This window comes from Nannospalax galili, unplaced genomic scaffold (assembly GCF_000622305.1).
Source record: "Nannospalax galili isolate Female #2095 unplaced genomic scaffold, S.galili_v1.0 scaffold505, whole genome shotgun sequence".
Taxonomy (NCBI): domain Eukaryota; kingdom Metazoa; phylum Chordata; class Mammalia; order Rodentia; family Spalacidae; genus Nannospalax; species Nannospalax galili.
Genome location: NW_008352327.1, coordinates 200,420 through 223,703, shown reverse-complemented (window position 1 = coordinate 223,703; position 23,284 = coordinate 200,420). Strand labels below are relative to the sequence as shown.

The following is a 23,284-nucleotide window of genomic DNA, read 5'->3' as shown; positions in this document are numbered from 1 at the left end:
GTTTAGGAGCTGCTGAACATAAATTTTCTAATCCTCTTTGTCCAAAATTTTAATAACATCCGGACCCTCAGAAAGTGTCTTGCATCATACCTGCAAGAAAGGAATCTGACCATACAGGCTTTGCTGATTTCCACCAACCAGTCAGTTGCATTACATCATGCTTTTTTTGTCCCACCACATTTGGACAGTTACCCACACTTCAATTATGCTTACACAATGAAATCTCTATAGCAACCCAAAGGGCAGGTTTTGGAGAGCTTCAGGACAGCTGAATATATGATATTCCTAGGGAGAGGCACACTCAGAGAATTCATGGAAGTTCTATGCCTCATCTCCCATACCCTACAGTATGCATTTCTTTACCTCTGTTCTCTGTAACATCCTTTATAATAAACCAACTAACAGGGAATGCTTCCCTGGGTTTTCTGAGCCATTCAAATTAACTGAACGTCAATGAAGTGATTATGGGATTTAAAGTCAGTCACAAGCACAATCTGCAGCTTGTGATTGGCATTTAAAGTGGAGCAGAACTATCTCAGGAACCCAGCACTCAGCTTTTGGGATCTGATGCTATCTCTACATAGTGTCAGAATTGAGTCAGAAGACACCAGCTGATATCTACTGAGAAATGATTACTTGCTTGTTGATGGAGAAAAAAGAACTGCATATCATTTTGAGTCACAGATGTGACTGGTGTTGTGAGTATATTGAAAGAATAAGTGAATCTGAACTTTTCAAAACTTTTATTTTTACATCTCATTAACTAATTTTATGTGTATTGTCAGGAATGTGCCTGACATAATGTGTAGGTCAGAGGGGAACTTGTAGGAGAGTTGGTTCTCTCCTTCATCATGTGGGTCCTAGGGATCAAACTTAGATCATAAGTCCTGCTGGCAAGTGCTTTTACCTGATGAGCCATCTCACCAGACAGAATCTGAGTTTTTATAAGCTAGTTTTTCATCTTGTTCCTTCAATGGATATCAATGACACCATCATTTCCTACAAGACACAGCTACATTTAGACTAAGTTGGGAAGTGATGTTTCAACAAAAATCTAACTAAGTCTTGGATACTCAAACATTAAATTTTTGTTCTTCTGCTTTCTTCAAGATAGGTGTCTCACTATATTGCCCAAACTGGTCTTGAATTCATGGGTTCAAGTGATCTCTCCACCTGAGCTTCCCAAGTACAGTATGTGGTACTGGGCCAATTCAAATTGTTTGTTTTTGAAAGAGAAAATTTTGTGTGTGCATGATGAATATGGTTCACATGCCACAGTGCATATGTGGAAGCCAGAGGATCAATTTGTGAAGTTGGTTCTCTCCTCTTTCCTTTATGTGAGTCCTGAGGATCGAACTCAGTTTGTCAGACTTGTGTAGAAAATGCCTTTACTGCTAAGTCACCTACTGACCCTTGTTTACGTTCTTTGAGACAGTCTTGCTATGTACTTCGTGCAGTCCCTGAACTCATGATCCTCCTGCCTCCACTTCCTGAGCTTTGAAATTACAGAAATATGCCACCACATCTAGCTCTAAGTTCATCTACTTTTTTAAAAAGTATCTTTTCTGTTGTTGTTGAGACAGGGTCTCACTGTGTAGCCCTGGCTGGTCTGGAACTAGCTATGTAGATCAGGCTGTCCTTTAACTCACAGAGATCTGCTTGCCTCTGCCTCCAGAGTACTAGGATTAAAGGTGTGTGATACCAGACTGGAATAAACTCATATACTTATTTAAGATTTATTTTTATTTATGTTTATGCATGTTTGTATGTGCATATGAACACCAAGAGAGGGTATCAGATGTCCTGGAGCTAGAGTTATAGGTGGTTATGAGCAGCAGCTTGATGTGGATGATGGAAGCCAAACCCCAGTCATCTGCAAAAACAGCAAGTACTCTTTAACTGTTGAGTCACCTCTCCAGCCTCTCATATTTTTAATGATAATTTAAATTAATAGTGTTGAGTAATTATAGGGCAGAAAATGCACTTAACATTTTACACACGTCTTGTAACCTTGTAACCACTCTATGTTTAATTACTAAAAAACTGAAACTTCAAAAAGTTAAACAACCTGACCAAAAAACTCATCATTTGAACTTGAATCCAGGTCTACTTGACAACAGCCCGCATTTTTTTCCTCCCTCCCCCTTCCTCTTTTTAAACAGTATCTCACACTATAGCCCAGGTTAGCTTTGAACTTGTGGCAATCCTCCTGCCTCAGGCTCCTGAGTGTTGGGATTACAGAAGTGACTCACCATGCTGGTTTAGTCTATACTCTTAAGCACCAAATAAGGTTGATTTACTTAAATAAGCAGTTTTACATGTTTGTGGTGCTGGGCAGTGAATGCAGAGCCTCACTAATGTTATTTGCCTCACTGAATTACATTCCCAGCCTGACATAGTTTAGCTTGAACAAAATTACATCCATAAACCAAGAATACTTTTCCCCCAAAATGAACAGCAAAGATCTTCATGCTGCTCTCATCTAAAGTTCAAAGATGATATTAGTAACTACAGAAAAAGCGATGATGCAATCACCAGACAAGGACATCATGATATTGCCTATATTGATATGCATGCCACTAAATTTCCTAGAATAACTGTGTTATTTAGTCATTTATTCAAAAGTATTTGAGACCTACCATGTACCACACTGGGGAGGTAATGAGCAAGACACACATGGTTCCCTTTACCACAGAATTATATAGATTCTTGGACACAGCAAATTCTGTTCAAGAAACCAGTATCAGAATCTGGAGAGATGGATTAGTTGTTAAGAGTATTTGCTGCTCTTGCAGAGGACCTGGGTTCAGTTCCCAGCTCCCACACCAGTCTGTTCACAACCTGCAACTCCAGTTCCAAGGGGTCTGACTCCCTCTTCTGGCCTCTGTGGGCACCTGCATGCATATGGTGCACATACAGACGAGCAGGCACACACATACACATAAATAAAAAAAACTTGGGGGGGGGTCTTTTTGAGACAGGGTCTCCTTGTAGTTCCAGCTGTCCTTGAACTCACAGAGATACGCCTGCCTCTGCTGTGGCTACAGGCGTGCGCCACCACGCCCAGCTAATAGAAAATATTTTAAAAATAGAAAAAAAGTGTTATCAGAAAGAAACTCCCGGGTAACCTTTTAAGGTACAAAATGCAATAATTACATAATATCTCACAACGGGTAGTTCAATGGTTGTGGTAGGACATGTGTATTCCCTGCTCTGACTCACTGAGCCAAGGCACAGCATAGAGTATCTGACAACCTCCACCAGTACCTTCTGATTAAGAAATTGGATCTAGCTTTGCATACACAGTGAGGATTTATATCTGACTCTGTAATGGCTGACAAAGACCCAATGCAATCCTTGGGTGGTTGCACCACTTGTGACTATTTGTTTAGCGATTGCTGTACTATAAACTGAAAGCAAAAATACCAAAACTATTTAGCCTATATTATACCTATGGGATCAATGGGTAAGCATGTCAGACTGGCTAATATCTACTGTAGCAATTTGGTAGTGATTTTTCTTTGGATAATTGGCATAAGTATCTAGTAAAAATAATTTTAATATATTTGTCATGGTGGACATAGTAATTTACAAAGTAATTCAGTTGAAATACTTCATGTTTCTAAACAATGAATGACACTGGTATCAAAATCACTAGTGTGTGTGTGTGTGTGTGTGTGTGTGTGTGTGTGTGTGTGTGTTTAGATATAAAGTGTCCCCATGCCCTACCCAAAGATTCATGTGTTAGGCTGGAAAGATGGATCAGTGGTTAAGAGCATTGGCTGCTCTTGCAGATGACCTGGGTTCAGTTCCCAGAACCCACATGGCAGCTAACAATTGTCCTAACTCCAGTTTCATGGGGTCCAATGCCTGCTTCTGACCTCCATGGGCACTACATGCATCTGGCTCATTTATATACATGCAGGTAAAACACTATAAATGAAATGAAAGTATTGTTTTAAAGACTCCTGTGTTGAAGGACTGGTTCCTAGCTGGTGGTGCTATGGAGAAATGACTGGATCATATAGGGACTAAACTCATCAATGGGTTAATCTACCACTACATTCCTATGGAATGAGCTATCTGCAAGTCCGGACCTGGTAGAAGGAAGTGTATCACTGACAGTGTGCCTCTAGAGGTCTACCTTGTCCTTGGCCTCTTCCCTCTTTTGTGCTGGCTGTCATGAAGTGGGAAGCTTCTGCCATAAGCTCCCCCACTATGATATTATTTCTTGCCTCATGTCCAAAGCAACAGATACAGCTGATCTTTCACTCTAAAATCATGAACCAAAATAAATCCTCCTTTTGAACTATTTTTCTGAGGAATTTGTCACAGTGATAAAACATCTAACAGGGTGTGTCCAGAATATTGTGGCTATATAGTGACACAACTGTAAATAATGTGTTTAAAGGGTTGTAGGGTATATACTTAACACTATACTTAGCCAGGCATGGTGGCACATGCTTGTAATGGCAGCACTTAAGACAGAGCCAGAAGACTGCTCAAGTTTGAGGCCATCCTGGTCTATACAGAGGGTTCCAGGCCAGCCAGGGATACCATAGCAAGACTGACAGAAAGAAAAAGACTTAATAGAGCTTAAGTAACAAGTACAAATCAAGAGACAGCTATACACTCCACTGTAGAGTTCATACACTAAACTGCTCTTGCTCTCAATACAAGGCCTTTAACTTTTTTGTCATTGATATCTGTTTGGTTTGGGAGGCAGGATCCCATGTGTAGCCTAGATTGGCCTCTAATTTTTAACAATCCTCCTGTTATTGAGATTACAAATGTGGGCAACCATGCACTGCTTTAAGGGCTGATTGCTGGGCAATCACCTTGAACATTGAATCAGTTTCTTTTTTATTATTTTTATTTTATGTGTATGCGAGTATTGCCTGCATGTAGGTAAGTGCACCTGTGTCATGCAATGCCCACAGAGGACAGAATAGGCTGTCAGATCCCCTGGAACTGGAGTTACAGAAAGTTGTTAGCTGCCATGTGGGTGTTGGGATTTGAACCCAGGTCTTCTGCAAGATCAGCCAGTGTTCTTAACTGCCGAGCCATCTCACCAGCCCTGATCTGATAGTCAGTTTCTGATCAAAGGCAGCTATCTGCTATTCATTTTTTTTTGGTCTTTTTGAGATAGGGTCTCTCTGTAGCCCCAGTTGATCTGGAACTCACAATGTAGACCAGATCTGCCTGCCTCTGCCTCCCAAGTGCTGGGGTTAAAGGTGTGTGCCACCACATCCAACTCATTTATTCTTTTTTATATCATGTGTGGATTTGATTCTAGAATTTGTGTCAACTTTTGTGTGCTCTTAAAAATCAGTTTTATAGCTCTGTGGTAGAGTACTTGCCTCAAATGTACAAGGGTTCAATCCCCAGCACTACCTCCCCTTTGCTCCCCAAATCTGTTTAATTCTAAGCATTCAGTATCTAAAAGACTGGAAATAAAAAAGAAATAACTTTTGCCAATAATATTTTTTTATCAATTACTTTTTATCATAGGCGACTCTTCTTTGAGAAGTCCACACCCACATTCTTACATGTCTTATTTCCTGCCTGAGTGCTTTCCTTCTTAAACTTGGTGATTACAATCTATATTAAAGTCTCTTAATAACCTCCAACCCTGCTTTAAAAAAAAGAATCGCAACAAATTTGAAAGGTATTTGGGGACTGTAGACTCAACCATATATTAAAGACAAGCAAAATGAGAGTCAAGGGGAAGAAATTACTTACCAAAGTTAAACAGCTAATATTAACACAAAGAATCCAGGTCCCTTACAAAAGGCACCATTTTAAATCACTAAACACACCAACTGGCAAGACACACAATTTAAAATTTGGAGGATCAGAAGAACATTCATATACCCCTCAGCAAATCATTAAAATGTACTTGCTAACTTACCAATGGAATAATGAAGCTTTGTGTCAGTTCCAAAAAATAGCGTCGGAGAATAACACTTTGAGCCTCAGAAGGACGTTTCTGCTGCACACCCTTAAAAGACAGTGACAACCCACAGTCTAGAAGCAGTAAGTATAAAACACTGGGTAATTGTCAAGCTCAGTTGCTTTGTAAATACACTTAATTTTTAAACTCATTTTTATGTGTTTGAGTGTATTGCCTGCATGAATGTTAAGTGCACCCGTGTCATGTAATGCTCGTGGAGGTCAGAAGAGGGCATAGAATCCCCTGGAACTGGAGTTATGAACAATTGTTAGCTGTCATGTGGGTGCCAGGAATTGAACCTGGGTCCTCTGTAAGAGCAGACATGCTCTTAAACCACAGAGCTATCTCTCCAGCCCCAACACATACTTAAATTTAATACCAACAAACAAGCAAGAATGTACAGGTTCATATTGACATATTTAATTTGAAGTTCATGTATAATACCCTATAAAACAATCTTTTAGACAGAGGCTGGGAAGAGTGGGATGAGGAAGGAAATGGCTGAACAAGGAGTACTAAGTTATAGTAAGATAGGAGCAAGCAGTTCTGGTGTGCAGGGTGACCGCAAAGAACAACTATGTACAAATCTCTCGAAAACATAGAAGAAAGGCTTTTAAATGTTTTTATCACAAAGAAATGATAATTGTTTGAAGAGATGTGTAAGTTTAATCTGACTTAAACATTACATAATGTATACTCCACTGATACATATAATTTGCTTTTATTTATTATGTAAAATCTAAGACCCTATAGGTTAGCTAATACCATTTATCTCATACTTAAAAGCATCAGTTCATAGAGAAGGCAATCTTTTTGTATTTGCTATACTAATAACTACTTACATTTTCAAAAAAAAATGCTTTCTCTTACAGGTAGGTGCTAAAGAGCCTCATGGTAGAGTCACTAACATTTTCATTATAATAGCCAAGTTTCCAGAATAATCAGTACTTTTTGTAGCTTAAAAAAAAAAAAAAACACCAATATTGTAGCCTATGATTATTGATACTTTAGTTTCTTGGGTGTGTGTGTCTGCATGTGCACAGGAGAGTGTGCATGTGTGTGGAGGCCAGAAGTCAAAGTTACATTTCTTCCTTGATGGTTCTGCACCTTATTATTTAAGACAAGAGTCTCTCACTAAGCCTGAAACTCCCTGAGTTGGCTAGCTGGACAAGCCAGCAAGTTCCAAAGAACCATCTAGCTCCACCTCCCTAAGTATTGGAGTTACGGTTATATGCTGCCATGTCAGGTTTTTTTATGTGTATGATGAGGTTGGAATTCAGATCCTCATGCATGGCATGGTAGGCACTTTACCAACTTAGTCATCTCCCCAGTTCTAGTCTTCTGATTTTTTAAAAATTAGTTTGTATTTGTATGTGCATTGTGTGTGTGTGTGTGTGTGTGTCCCACAAATGTACATGTGCTAAGGCATGCTTGTACAGGTCAGGAGACAACTTGCAGGAGTAGGTTCTCTACTTCCACTATGTAGGCCCCAGGACTGAACTCAGGTCATGAGGCTTGGTGCCAAGTGCCTTTATCCACTGAGCCATCGTGCCAAACGCTAGTCTCTTGATTTTTTTTAAAAAACATTTTGTCACTTTTATGTGTATTAGTTTAATGCTTGCATGTATGTAAGTGCATCTGTGTCATGCAATGCCTGCAAAGGTCAGAAGAGGGCATCAAATCCCCTGGAACTGGAGTACAGACAGTTGTTAGCCACCATGTGGGTGCTGGGATTGAACCTGGGTCCTCTGCAATAGCAATCAGTGCTTCTTAACTGCTGAGCCATCTCTCCAGTCTCCCTTGATTTTTTAAAAGTATTTTATTATTTTTTATTTTATGTGTATGAGTGTACTGCCCACATGTATTTAAGAGCAGCCAAGTTGTGCAATGCCTGTGGAGGTCAGAAGAAGGCATCAGATTCTCCTGGAACTGGTGTTAGGCCAGAACTTAATCACTATGTGGGTACCAGGAATCAAACCCAGTTCCTCTGCAAGAGCAGTCAGTGCTCTTAACTGCCAAGCCATCTCTCCAGTCTCTTAGTCTCTTGATTTTTAAGCAGCTTTATTTAGTCATCTATTTTGGTATTTTTTACATTTATTTATTTATTTAGTGTGTATGTATATATGTACAATGGGTGGGGGCATACAAGTACCACAGTGCATACGTGAAGGTCAAAGGGCAACTTGTGGGAGTTCTCTCTTTCCATCATGTGGATCCTGAGGATCAAACACAGATTGTCAACTTGGCAGCAAACACCTTTACCCACTGAGCTATCTCACTAGCCCTATTTATTTTTGAAACAAGAGCTTATTCTTTAGCCCAGGCTGGCCTGGAACTCAAGATCCTCCTGCCTCATTCTCTCTAGTTCTGGAATTACAGGCATGAGTAATTATATCTAGCTCTGAAACTTTGATTTAAAAATGATTCAAGGCCAGCAAGATGGCTTTGAGGTAAAGGTGCTTGCCTCAAAAGTCTGGTTACTTATGGTCAAAATTGGAACCCATATAAAAGGTGGAAGGGAAGAATCAACTCTATTCCACAAAGTTTCTTCTGACCACACACATGATGTGGCATGTGATATGCCACCCCCTTACAATGTATAAACACACACACACACACCACCACCACCACCACCACCACCACCGATAAATTTTTTTTTAAAAATTTCTTTTTGGTCTTTTTGAGACAGTCTCCCTGTATTCCTGTAGCCCCAGCTGGCCTAGACTCAGTCTCACAGAAATTCACCTGCCTCTGCCTCCCAAGTGCTGAAATTAAGGGTGTGAACCACCATGCCCAGCTGAAAGAATTTTTAAAGAGACTCTAAACTGGGAGTGGTGGCACACACCTGTAATACCAGCATTCTGGAGGATTATCACAAGTCAGGGCAATCTTGGTCTGCATAGTGCGTTCCAGGCCAGCCAGGATTGGAAAAAAAAAAAACAAAACACCAGAAACAAAAACGAGATTCCAGGCTGGGGATATAGCTCATCGGTAGAACATTTGCTTAGCATGTATGATGTCCTAAATTCAATCCAGCACTGTCTTAAAAAGTGAGATTCCAGGGCTGGAGAGATGGCTCAGCGGTTAAGAACGCTGGTGGTTCTTGCAGAAGACCTGGGTTCAAATCCCAGCACCCACATGGCAACTAACAACTGTCCATAACTCCAGTCCCAGGGGATCTGACAGCCTCTTCTGACCTCTGCAGGCATTGCACGACACGGGTGCACTTATCTACAGGCAGGCAATACACACATACACATAAAATAATAAAACATTTTTTTAAAGTTTAATAAAAAAGTGAAATTCCATTTCACATTATTACACAAAAACCACACTTGTAGACTTGAATAAGGAGATTTAAATTAATAATATGAACAAGTATTTACCTTCTGGAGTTGCTTTATGATGTCTTCATCTCTGTTTAGATATGGCTTGTAAGAAGTATAAACTCCTAAGAAGTGAAAAAAAAGATGACAAACGGAAAAAACCAACTACCTGGGTGAGTATATATTTAAATATTTTATTTTTATTATTTTTATTTTTTGTGTACGATTGTATTGCCTGCATGTGTTGAAGTGCACCCATGTTGTACAATGCCCTCAGGAGTCAGAAGAGGGCATCGGATTTCCCTGGAACTAGAGTTATGGATGGTTGTTAGCCACCATGTGGGTGCTGGGATTTGAACCCAGGTCTTCTGCAAGAACAACCAGTGTTTTTTTTTTTTTTTTTTTGTCATTTTGAGACAGGGTTTTCTTGTAGTCCCAGCTGTCCTGGAACTCACCATGTAGACCAGGCTGGCCTTGAACTCACAAAGATCAGCCTGCCTCTGCCTCCCAAGTGCTGGGATTAAAGGCGTGTGCCACCACACCAGCTACAACCAATGTTCTTAACAGCTCAGCCAACTCTCCAGCCCCATGAGTAAGTATATATTTAAATATTAATAAACATTTGTGACACAAAGATGGCTCAACAGTTAGAGGCACTTCCTGTGCAAGCCTGACAACCTGAGTTTGATCTCCAGAATCCATGGTGGAAGAAGTGTACCGACTCCCACATGTTGTCCTCTGACTGCCACACATGCACTGTGGCACTAGTAAGCCCACATTCCCAAGCACATACACAATAATAAAAGTAACTAATAAAAGTCTTAGAAGTCAATACCAGGTTTAGAATCCAGAGTTTTTAGGTTCTTCAATTTTTTCACTTTAACTTGCTTAGGAATTTCACCTGAAAGAAACAACATAAAGATTCTTATAAACTGGAGTGGGGATGTAGCTCAGTGATCAAATGCTTACCTATACATGCTACAAAATAGAACTCATAAGATTAATAATATACTATTTATTAGCCAGGTATTTTATTGCTTAAGTTTTCTTTCTCCTTTTTTAAAAATCGGTTTTGCTATATAGTTCAGGTTAGCTTTGAACTCATACCCTTCTGCCCCAGCTGCCTGAGTGCACATGCTCCCCTGTCCACATGGCTTATTTTCAATGAATAAGCAAGCCATACAGATTGTCAACTTGAGGTAGAGATAAACACCTACCAAGAGTGGAAAATTTATGATGCCCATAGACTGAGCTCCAAAAAAGGCCAGTAACACAGAACTGAGGAACAGAAACAGGGCATGATGGGATTAGCTTCAGCTCTGAAACTGAAAGATCTCCAACAGATTATCTGGAACATGGAGAACTTGAATGTAATAGTTTAACCCTGCACAGCACCCACAGTTAGATGATAAAGTACTAAAAGATAAGCAATAAAATGCTACGAGAAGCATTTAAATGTATTCTATGACTTTCAAAGAGAAAAATCTAGATGTGTACAAAGAACTGAAAAGGCTAGAAGTAGAGTATGAACAGATCAGGGCTCAACTGAGTCAATATTTTGGAACTGTCAAGAACTTATTTAAAATATTTTTATTATTTTTATGTGTATGAGTGTATTGCCTGCACATATGTGAGTGCACCCGTGTCGTGCAATGCTGTGGAGGTCAGAAGAGGGCTTCAGATTCCCCTGGAAATGGAGTTAAGGATGGTTCGTAGCTGCCATGCTGGGAATGAAACCCGGGACCTCTGCAAGAGCAGTCAGTGCTCTTAACGGCTGAGCCATCTCTCCATCCCCAAGTATTTAAACACACACACACACACACACACACACACACACACACACGTGCGTCATGCATCCCTCATGTGGCGGTCAGAGGAAGTACGTTTCCACCTTGTGGGTTCCAGGGATCAAACTCAGGTTGTCATGCTTGGTGGCAAACACCTTTATTCACTAAGCCATCTTGCTGGTTCATCCTCTATCTTTAAAACCTCAGCCTATAATTCATTGCCATCAATTTCTATTCATCTTCTTCTTGTGGACATGATGTTTCACATTTGGCCCTAGCAGGAAACCTTTACCTAGGCCACCTCCCATCCCAAGTCTTACAGATATATAGCTTTGCTCTAGATCTTCCCTGTCATAGGTGAGACTTAGATGTGTTATACAGTCTTGAGGTAGGAGGACTGTCCTAAGCTCAAGGACAATCAGGGTTACACAGCAAGACCTTAAGAAGGGAGGGGAAGAGGGGAAGAAGGGAGGGACAGAGAAGTCAGGTCTAAATGTACACTTTGTAGAATGCCTGGGAAAATGAAGGAAGAACAAGGAGGAGCTCATTCATCTCCCAGTCTTGCTTTCAATGGCAGGTAGAAAATTCCTGAGGTGGAATGAGATGTAGAGGGATTTTGGGGGGAGAGTGAAGATGATTCTGATGTTTCTGATATTTCTGAAGCAGAAAAGCAATCACAAAAACAGCAAAAAGAAAACTCATTCTGAAGGAACCTCTATTGCTTCTTCACAGCAGCATACTTCACCACATCTGTTTCTTCTCACACATAAGCATCTCCAATGCCAGGACCACCACCTCTTAGGCCGCTGCTTCCTCTACCCTTTGGTCTCCTTGACTATATATAGGCCTTCTTCCTAGATAACCACCTCTCCCAAGACATCTGGAATGCCCACTCTGAGGATCTTAACAACTTTTAAATATCCAGGACCACTACCAGGCCAATTTACTGGCCCTACTCAGGTCCACTTCTAGGTCTGCCTCTTAGCCTTCTTTCTTGACGACCTCCACTGAAGTTACCTACTCCTGCACCTCCAGGTATTCCTCCAACTCATCCCACTTTGGTGACTCTACTTAGGCCTTTTCCACCAGCCCCTTTACTGAATACAGGGGATGTTAAGAGCCCCACTCAACGTGATTCAATGATACAGGGAGACTATACAAATATAGCCACCATTGAGAAGAAAGCCATAGCAACATCAGTGCTAAGCAACAGGTCACTAACTCCAAGGCACAGATTACTCAATCTCTGCCTACTGCACTGAGGTATGCTGGAAGAATAAAGGGGCTGCCATTGCTCCCCAAAGAAAGTCAACAGATCTTCTGTGCCTCTTCAAAGCAGCCCCCAAATCTGCTCCTTGTGTTTCTGTCTCAGTGCAAGCTAAGGATGTTTATGAAGCTCCATGAAAGATGAGAGGGCTGGCAGGATAGCTTTTGTTGGCAGAAGAGGCTTCTGTTCCCAACAGTGGTTCATGAAACAAAAGTTCTTATGAAACTTATGTGAAAATACTACAATAGTCTTACTTTGTAGCCAAAGGTGACCTCAAGCTCACAGAGATCTTGCTGGCATTACAGGAATAAGCCACCATAGCCAGTGAACACAGGGAATTTTCTCATTCTCAATGAGAAACATTAAGTTTTAGTGTTGCTTGGAATTTACTGTGCAGAGAGAGGGCATTTTGTTCAGGAAACATACTAAAGCAATGTGGCTAATGTGCATCCCCTTTCGCACCACCACTGCCACCTCTTTTCCCTCTTCACACCACTGTCACCTCCCTTTGTCCCCTTCCCTACTTCTGTTTGTTTTGTCTATTTTTGAGACAGGGTCTTGCTATGTAGTCCTCATTGGCCTAGAACTTGCCAAGTAGACTCAGCTGGTCTTGAACTTCTACTGATCCTCTTGCCTCTGCCTTAGTAGTACTGGGATCACAGGTATATACCATCATGCTAGTGCCCCTTCTCTAGTTCTTTGAAAATTTACGATAAAGGGAACCTTGTTACTTGCTTTGGTTTTCTTATTGTGTTTGGTGGGCACTGGAGTACAGATTTTTGAAAAAATAATTTCATCTTGAATTTTGAAAACTTTTTGTATTTATGTATTTAGTGTGTGTGTGTGTGTGTGCGTGCATGCGCACGTGCGCAAACATGTTATGAAATACATAATAAGGTCAAAAGACAACTTGCAAGAGTTGGTTCTCTTCTACCATGTGAGTTGTATGATAGAACTCTGATCATCAGGCTAAGTGACAAGCACCTTTATCCACTGAGCTATCTTGCTAGCCCTTATCTTGATTTTTGTATTGAATTTATTTTAATTTATTTGTATTTATGTATATGAATGTTTTGCCTGCATGTACGTACACCTGTGTCATGCAATGCCCACAGAGGCCAGAAAAGGACATCAGATCCTATGGAGTTGGGAGCTACAGACTGTTAGCCTCCATGTGGATGCTGGGTATTGAACCTAGGTCCTTTGCAAGAGCAGCCAGTGCTCTTAACTGCTGATCCATCCATCGCACCAGCCCTATGTATTGAGTTATTTTTAATATTTTCCTATGACCTTTTTGTAGTATTTTACTTGTAGTGAAATGGATAACAATGCCATTCCCTAATACAAAGCAAAATGTATGGGAAGAAAATGTATTAATTCTTTGATTAAAATTATTTCCCACTGACCTAAACTTTGGGTGTTTTACGGAAAAAAAATATATACTAGAAAAAAAAAGTAAATGGAGAGGATTGCCAAGGGGCTGTGCAGATGTAGTATTCAAAGGTTTATTTTTCTAGTATCTTTCCAAATTCTGCTTTTGTACTGCAGAGCTTATACTGCCACCAAATGATAACAGTGTGCATAACAACCACAGGTCTGAGCCACAGATGGCTGCTGTGTTGAACAATCTGTGTAGTACATGTTTTAACTTAGTGGTCTCAAAGCAAAGGATGACCTTCAATGTCTGATCCTCCTATCTCCACTTCCTAAAGTGCTGAGATTACAATCACACAGGGTTTATACAGTGCTGGGGATCAAACCCAAGGCTTCATGTATGAAGTTAGTAGAGGCAAGCGCTCTACTAAATAAGCTATGGCCTCAGCTCCACAAATCATCTTTTAACACTGCCACCAAGCAATAATGATGTATCCCATGACCACGGGAGTAAGTCAGATGGACAGGACTCCTGAAAAGAGTTACTGGACTGCACACTTAGAAGCTCAAGGGAGCAAAGACTAAAGAATAACATGTACCAACTGTAGAGTACTGCTCCTGTATAGAAAGTGAACTTGATGAACGAATGGGCAGCAGGGGAAGAGACAAGGGAATTCCTGGAACTGCAAAGGAGATAAAACTGACATGAACAAACTGAATGAAAGAAAAAGGTCAAGAAAAAAATCTGGTTCCTAAAATATTTTAGATTCATTAGCACACAGCTCTACCTTTACCAAGTTCTACTACCTTTCCTATGTGCTAGTTCTTTTTTAAGGTTTATCTTTTTTATGCATATGAGTGTTGTGCCTGCATATGGTGTGTGCACTACATACATGCATAGATCTGAGGAGGCCAGAGAGGGTGCCAAATCCTGTGGAACTGGAGTTTCAAATGGCTGTAAGCCACCACGTGAGTCCTCTGCAAGAGAAGTCAGTGCTCTTAACCACTGAGTCATCTCTGCAGTCCTAGCCAGGTAATAATTCTTATGAGAACAGGACTCACCATCAATCTTGTGGTTTTGCTTTCTATACTTCAGAGTAATGGCCACCTACCACAAGACTTCCTCCCCTTAAGAAGTTCAGAATGATTACATAGTAACTAAATTAAGACATTTATCTGCCTCTTCTCAAGAATCTAAACATCAAGTAGTAAAACTACAATGATTTAAGCCAGGTATGGTGGCACTTGCTTGTAATCCCAGCAGTTGGGAGGTAGAGGCAGGAGAATCAGGAGTTTCAGGCTAACCTCAGCTACACAGTAAGTTTGAGGTTAGCCTGAGCTATATGAGACCACATCTCAGAAAAAAAAAAAAGTCCAAATGATTTACAGATTTAGTTTCCTTTCACTCTAAGTCACAAAGCATGAACAATTCTCATATCCACCAATGCTGTCTATCATATTATTTCCTGAAACTCACTGTGCAGAAAGAACTGAGTAACAGTGGGGAGTATAATTTAACAGTGAGTTTCATTATTTTTTATAGCCACTGAGTTCATGGTAATAATGAAAATACATAGTGATTCACAGATGTCTTGTAAAATGACAAAGGACAAGGACACAGCAGCGTAGAAGACTTCACTCTGATTCAAGAAGCCTCATCAGGTAGAAGACATACACTGAGTTCCAATCCTGGCCATTTGACTTACATCAAATATTTTACTTTCCTGTGATGAAATCACCAAATCCAATTTCTCATCCAAAATGCTCAGTTTATAGTTAGGGCCAATATAAATCACAAGAATTTGTTTTCTTTTTGAGGGACCCCTGTTGTGTATTGTTATCCTAAGATTGCATTTCTCATTTCAATATCAAGTAGTGGACTAAACAGGTAAATACAGAAAAAGCCTCTTGACAGCAGGACTGATTTCTTTGAAGTGTTAAAACCAAATGCACATTCTAGGATATGAATACGAACCTCTGAGCACAAGAGAACATTTAAAGTTCTGCTATGCAACTCCCTCTGAGCCTATAGAATGTGCTTTTACTGCTTGATCCTTTCAGACTCTTCAGAGCTTTCAAAGCCAGAATCCTGAGAAGGGCTTTGTGTTGCCCACCTTGTACAGCAATACAATGGGCCTGGTTTGAGATCAAGAAGCAAAAAAAAAAAGCCCTAAGATATAATCCAGATGTTTAAGGTTGAAAAGATAAATCAGACCTCATGAATATGACACTAAACCCCCAAGAAATAAAACATATATAAAGAACGTCATCAAAGTCAAAAACTCTGATGCATAAAAGGACACTATCAAAAGAGAAAAAAGCAGCCTACAGAATGATGAGAAATATTTACAAAATACATCTGGTAAGAGACTAGCACTTGGTTTATATAAAGAACTATAACAATCAAAAGTAGGAAATGATTTGAATGGGCATTTCTCCAAAAAAAGATACAAAAGACACATGTAAAGACAGTCTACACTGTTAACAACTAGGGAAAGGCAAATGAAAACCACATCAACATCACCCCATACACATTAAGATGGTCACTATAAAAGAGTGATGGGGCTGCTGAGATGGGTCAGCTGGTAAAGGCGCTTGCTCTCAAGCTGGACAACCTGAGTATGATCCCTGGGACCCATGTGGTAGAAGCAGAAAGCGGATTCCTGTAAGTTGTCCTTTGACCTGACATACATGCACGCATGTGCATGCATACACACACACACACACACAAATAAATGTAATAAAAAAGAGTGAAGATACGGCATGAAGAAACTGGAACTTGTGCATTGCTAGTGGGAATGTAAAATGGAAACAGTATAGCAGTTCCTCAAAAAGCAAAGAGGATTAGAGTATAGCTCAGTAATAGAGCACTTCCCTAGCATGCATAAGGCCCTGAGTTATACTCCCAGCACCCAGGCCTCAGTGACTCTGAAGAATCTAGAAAGTATAATGCTTTTATACATCAACTATCTGGCAGAAAAACTGAAAATCTAGGACAGTGAGATGGCTCAGTAGGTAATGTCCAGCCTGACAACCTGAGTTTGATCCCTGGGACCCACATGGTGGAAGCAGAGAACCAACTCCCCAAAGTTTGCCCCTAACCTCCACATGTGTGCCACGGCATGCACACACTCATACACACATAAATAAATTAATAATAAAAAATAAAAACTGCTAGGCAATGGAATGGTCCAAATAATAGAACACAATATCTCTTCTCTAAGACAGACTGCTAAAAATGTCATCAATATGCTATAATACCCTCATCCACATTTTGAAAAATAAAGAGCTATTTCTCTTCCTTCCCCTGATCCTAGGTCCTATTTTTAAGCAGTCAAGTTCACTTGCCAGGAGATTTTTAGATGTAAGAATGCCTTTAGAGTTGTCACAAGATGAGAAACTAAAAACCAGTATTTCTTACAGGTAAGAGATGTAAAAGGCCTCCAGATATAGTAACAGATAAATGAGGCAATACAAAAAAAAAGGAGTATAATTCACAACTAAATGAGATTTACCTAAAAAACTGAAAGTTGGTCGAGTATCTAATTGTCTTATTAATAGAAGAGTAAAAGTCTGTAGCAGCAACCTCTTACAATTCAGTAAGAAGACAATCTATTTAAAACAGCAATAATATAGGAATGGAGACACATGCCTGTAATCCTAGCACTAGGGAGAAGGAGGCAACAGGATCAGGAGTTCAAGAATACTCTCTGACACAGGCAGTTTGAGGCCAGCTTGAGCTACATGAGATCCTGTCCTAAAAAAACCACCAAAGAATTTTAAAAAATTTTTTTGGTTTATTTTTTTTATTTTATATGTGTGAGTGTTTTGCTGAGTGTCTCTAAGTGTACCTGTGTTGTGCAGTGCCTGAGGGGGCCAGAAAAGGGTGTTAGATACCCTAAAACTAGAGTTACAGGCAATTGTTAGGGGCCATATAGGTGCTGGGAACCAAACCCGGGTCTACTACAAGAATACCCAGTGCTCTTAACCACTGAGGCATCTCTCCAGCCCCAACAAAGGATTTAAATAGTGATTTCATCAAAGAAGACATATATGAATAGGTCACTCAGATAAGAAAGTAAACTCTGTATGAGAAGATGTAAAATAATAAGTAGATGAAAGCATGTTCACCATGCTTAGTCATTAAGGGAAAGCAGATTCAAACACTATTTCAAGCACACTAAAATCATCATAATGAAAAAGATACTATCCAAATAATGCAAGGATGGGTAGACATGGAAACCCACATATACTGTGGTTAGAATGTGAAGTATTGGGCTACTTTGGAAAACAGTACACTGATTATTTAAATATATTTACCAGTTCATACTACTATACCAATGATTCCCAGCAAAGGTTCCCTACCTACATCTCTAAGGGAATCTTTTTCACTGGGAAGAAAAAATAAACAACAGTCTACTATATTATAGTCAATCAAATAGTCTAGATTAGTATAACTATACCATAAAAATAAATATCAAGATCATTTTTTAATACCTAAGAGTTGAGTAACCCCTGTTCTCTGAACTATCATTTACACTCATCAGAACACTAACAGAATGACAGGAAATCATGACATTTATATAGCACCATGCTGTTTTTATTCCTCCCAACAGAAAATGATGTGCCGGCCTAAATAGACTGATCTGCCTAATATCCCACCGTTCTGATCCCTAAGGTGAAGTCTTTTGCTTTTTCCTGTATTTCATAAGGCCTCTAAGGACTTCAACGTGAAACTGAGTCCAGGATTTAAATCTTTTTGTTCATTTTGTCTTTTTTGTCTACAGTTTTTTGTTTTTTTTTTTTTTCTTTTTGGGAGGGAAGGAGGTCTGGTCTTTTTGAGTCAGGGTCTCCCTGTAGCCCCAGCTGGCCTGGAACTATGTAGACCAGGCTTCCCTTGAATTCACAAAGATCCACATGCCTCTGCCTCCTTGAGTGCTGGGACCAAAGGCATACACCACCACACCCAGCTTTGTTGTTTTGTTTTGTTTTTGTTTTTTGGTGGGACAGGGGTTTTATGTAGTTCAGGCTTGTCTCAAGCTGATCCTCTTGCCTCTAGTTCTTTAATGCTGGGATTACAGATATGTACCACCATGCTTATCTTAGCATTTGTAAATAATATTATGTTATCATGACTCTAATACATCAGGATATATGGTATCTGAAAGAACTTCTTATAAATTAGTACTGAATGTCTTTAATCTATGTATTAACTAGAAGGAACAAAAGGTTATTAAGACATATTATAAAGATATTAAAATACATTTAGATATCTCATATAGCAGTTATTTCAGTGAAAATTCAGGAATGTTCTGTGAGGAATGTCAGAGGTATCATTAAATTGGCATTCAAATGTAACATCCAGCCTTGGAATTCATTTATTCATTTCATAAACAATTATTCACTTCCTATAATAAGATATTCTGTCTTTTTTTCAAGGAAAGTACAACTTGAGATGACTCTTCGTCAATAGATGTGGCACAGAGGTTCTAAAACTCTTGTTTTATGACCTATCTGAGAATTTTGTGCCAAGTCTGGAATAATTATTATCATTTTTTTTAAGTCAGGGTCTTAGCTCATGCTGGTCTGGAACTCAGTGTGTAACCCAAGTTGGCCTTGAACTCACAATCCTCTTGCCTTAGACTCTCGAGTGCTAGGATTACAGATGGGTTCTATCATGTCTGGCTATTATTTTAGTTTTCTATAAGATTTTCCTTAAGCAATACTAAAAATCCCTATTTTATTTGGGTTATAAAATAAAAAGCTCAGTCTTCTGAAGTTTTACACTATTATAATCTTTTTTGGATAGGGCTTATACTGCCCATTAATCACTTTTTCCCTACTTTCTATTGAATTTTTGCAATTTTCATACAATATATTTTAATGGTATTTAGATCCCCTCCTCTATAAATACCACCCCCCTAAAATTTTTTTTTGATTTTTTTTAATGTGTATGAGTTTTTTTTGCCTGTGCATAGATGAAAGTACACCTATGTCATGCAATGCCTGCAGAGGCCAGAAGAGGGTGTTGGATTCCCTGAAATTGGAGTGCTGGGAACTGAACCTGGGTCCTCTCCAGTAGTCAGTGTTCTCAACCACTGAACCATCTCTTCAGCCCTATGTCCATTTTAGTGAGGTTATAGTCTTCTCCAAAGGCTCTTACTTAGGTTGCTGCAAAGAACATTGCCAATAATGTAAATTATAAGGGATGAAAGCAAAGGAAAAGAAATAAGTCTGTTCAGTCATATTACACACTATGAACACCAAGCAGATACTTTACCTGGAGGTTTCAGATCTCCTATTCGAATAATGTGCGGCCAGTGCTGGAGTGTTTTAGCAAAAAAAGGGTTGGTTACTCCTAATATGACTGAGGGCCTATATAAAAATATAAAACAAAACAAAAGGTGAAAAAAGATGAATATTAAATCACAGAATAGTTTACAATTTCTTCTGAGTGAACAATACATATTCTCTTTTCCTTTACTTGATTTACTACTACCAACAACATGACAAGCAACATATTTAACAGTACACATAAAAGACCAAAAGACATGATCCTTACAACAGCACATAGACATAAAGGCATACACACACAAGCACAATGTCAACAATTAGAAGACACTGAAGAGGGAATAAAATGCACAGTAATCACAAAGGAGAACCTAGAGTCTGCCAGGGAATTAAAGGGCAGCCTCACAAAGAGATGACACTGACAAGACATGAAAGATGGGTAGTTTTCTGCCAAGTAGATAAGAGAGGTAAGGGTAATGCAGGAGAACAGTATATGCTAGGGAATGAGGTGAGATCACAGTGTACACATACAACTACACACAGAATCACAGGTACTTCAGCATTCCTAGAGCACAAGGCGGGAAGGATGAATAGTTAGAAATGAAAGTTAATGGCAGCACTAAGTTTATATGCTAAAAACTGTCAATGCCATCTTACAGGCAAAAAGAAGTCACAAGGGAATCAAGTGGAGGCAAGTCATACGAATGAGAAAGATCTCTATGCGGGAAATGTGAAAGATGCCCTATCAAGAGGGGAAAGATTGTGAGCAAAGCAACAGTAGATGAGAAAAACTAGAGGAAGTGGTACTGGGAAGGGTACTGTGCAAAGAAGATAATAGTAGGCAGAGAGATATTTTAGACTGTTGAACTGACAGAATTGAGTTAAAATTTATTGTGGGCAATGTTAAGAAGAAACATAACTAAGTTTCTGATAACTAAGTAAAAACTAGTGCCAGTTATGAAAAAAAAAAGAATGGACACAGATTAGCATAAAAAGAGGAAGATAAAAAGAATTCAGTTTAATCATGCTTAATTTCAGACACATTAAGACATACAGGTGTGATTTTGGCATGGCGACACATGCCTAGAATTCCAGCACTTGGGAGGCAAAGACAGGAGGATAAGGAATCCAAGATCATCCTAATCTACGTATCAAGTTCAAGAATAGCTGGTCTACATTGTGAGTTCTGGGCCAGCAATATTACATACTGAGACCCTGTCCTTTAAAAAAGAAAAAAGAGCCGAGTGTGGTGGTGCACTTCTTTAATTCAGGCCAGCTATGACTATAGGGAGACCCTGTCCCAAAAAGACCAAAAAAGAAAAGAGATATACAGGTGTAATGTTCTAAACAATCAAATAATCCCTGGGCATATAGGTATGGACCTTGAAGAGATCTGGGTCATTAGTATAGTCTTCTATTATTTTTTTTTAAAGACAGCCCTGGGTGGCCCTGAACTCACTGCAATCCTCCTGGCTCATCCTCCCAAGGGCTGAGATTACAGGCATGAACTAGCACATCAAGCTAATATAGGTTTTTACATTAATTTAAATTAAATACAGTTATTTAGTTCAGAGAGTTTGTGTGTGTTTGTGTGTGAGTCACATGAGAATGTCATGGCACTCATGTGGGGGTCAGAAGACAACTTTCAAGAGTTGATTCTCGCCTTTCACCTTCCTGGAGCAGGCTCCCTTTTGTGTCTGCTACTGCAATGCTTCCTTCATGCTAGCTTCCAGGTGATTCTCCTGTCTCTGCCTCCCATCTAACTGTAGGAGTGCTTGGATTACAGATGTGGGTCATTGCATCCGGCTTTTAACGAGGGTTCCAGGAATCAAATTAGGGTCATCGGGCTTGCATCACAAGCACTTTTACACACTCTGGCATCTCATCAGCTTTAGTATAGGGTCTTAACAGAGACCATGGATACTATTAAGAGTGTTAGAAAATTAAACAATTTCATAATACAATATTTGAGAACATCAATATTTAAGGGGCTAGCAGAGAAAAGAAATCTACATAGAAAACCAAAATATACCACCAGACAGCCAGGAGATAGGAAGATAAAGGATTAAGATATTTAGAAGTAACAAGGGGTGGTGGTGGCACATGCCTTTAATCCCTTCAGAGGCTGAGGCAGGAGGACCAAGAATTCAAGGCCAGCCTTGACTATATACAGAATTCAAGGCCAGTCTGCATTATCTGAAATCCCGATTAAAGAGAAAGAAAACACAAAAGGAATAATACTACAAGTAAAGGTAGAAAAAAAAAAAATAGAGCAATGGGGTGCTCACTAGGACAGGCAGTGAGAACAGGAAAGACCTAATGGGTATTGAGGTCAGCCTGCAGATACTGGGAAGTAACCAGAAAATCAAGAAGAGTAAGTAAATGGAAATTATTTTTATTATTCTAAAACTTTTAAGCTATGAAAAGAAGATAAAGCAATAATAAAACAGGAGCTAAAATGGAAAGGGTAAGATTATTTGCCCCTTCCGAAGATTAGATTTTTCATATTTAGAGTAGAATCAAAAGTATAGTTGGATGACTGCTAATGACAATACAGATTCTCTTAAGTAAAATCACTTGTAGAAAGTAAGTTACTCTTTAAGTCTTAAGTTATTGGCAACAGCTCCTCAAACCTTTTAAAAAATTAATCTGTCCATTAGTTAACATTTTAAATTAAAATTTTATTACCAACAATAATTCTACATAATTTTGGTTATTAAGGTTAATACTTGGCCAATAAAAGTTATTCTATTTACTCACGGAGCTTGAGTACGTGTAGTATATTCTTTGAATTCACTATCATGAATTGTAAAGTAAGGTCGAAAATCGCTGAAGTATTTTAATGGCAAAATACAGCTGTGAAAAAGGAATATCATGTAAACAAGAGACACAGAAATTAAAGGCTCTACTTCGTAACCTGAAACATTAATATAAATAATGTATGCCCAAGAGGATAAATTATTTTAGTAAGTGGTAAACTCATTTTAGGGAACTAAAATCACAAATAGAAATGGAATGACATATTGAAAAAAACATTAGTCTTAGAGGAGAAGAGGGGGATAAAATTCTGGCTCCACCATTTACTAGCTGGGTGCCTTTGGTTAAACACTGACCACCAATATAACTGATATTTATCAAGGCCCAACTTCATACATGTGAATAAATGTCCTTGTTACTCAAAGTAACAAAAACACGGTTCCAGATCTTATGGGAACTGAATTAGTCTTCTCATTCATTCTCACAGGGTTGTTATAAGGATATGGGGAAACATCACAGATTAGAGACG

At 39.3% G+C, this 23,284-nt stretch overlaps 1 protein-coding gene across 2 annotated transcripts in view; it reads right to left on the bottom strand.

Annotated features, from left to right (window-relative positions):
* Dennd6a (DENN domain containing 6A) overlaps positions 1–23,284 on the bottom strand; it is a 71,891-nt gene that overhangs the window by 5,646 nt on the left and 42,961 nt on the right. For both annotated transcript variants that reach the window (XM_008849281.3, XM_017802270.2), the window contains 5 exons: positions 22,759–22,854; positions 19,988–20,082; positions 10,115–10,180; positions 9,340–9,404; positions 5,912–6,001 (listed from right to left, as the gene is read on the bottom strand). In XM_008849281.3, coding sequence (XP_008847503.1) covers positions 5,912–6,001; positions 9,340–9,404; positions 10,115–10,180; positions 19,988–20,082; positions 22,759–22,854 — 412 coding nt within the window. The remainder of the gene's footprint in view (positions 1–5,911; positions 6,002–9,339; positions 9,405–10,114; positions 10,181–19,987; positions 20,083–22,758; positions 22,855–23,284) is intronic.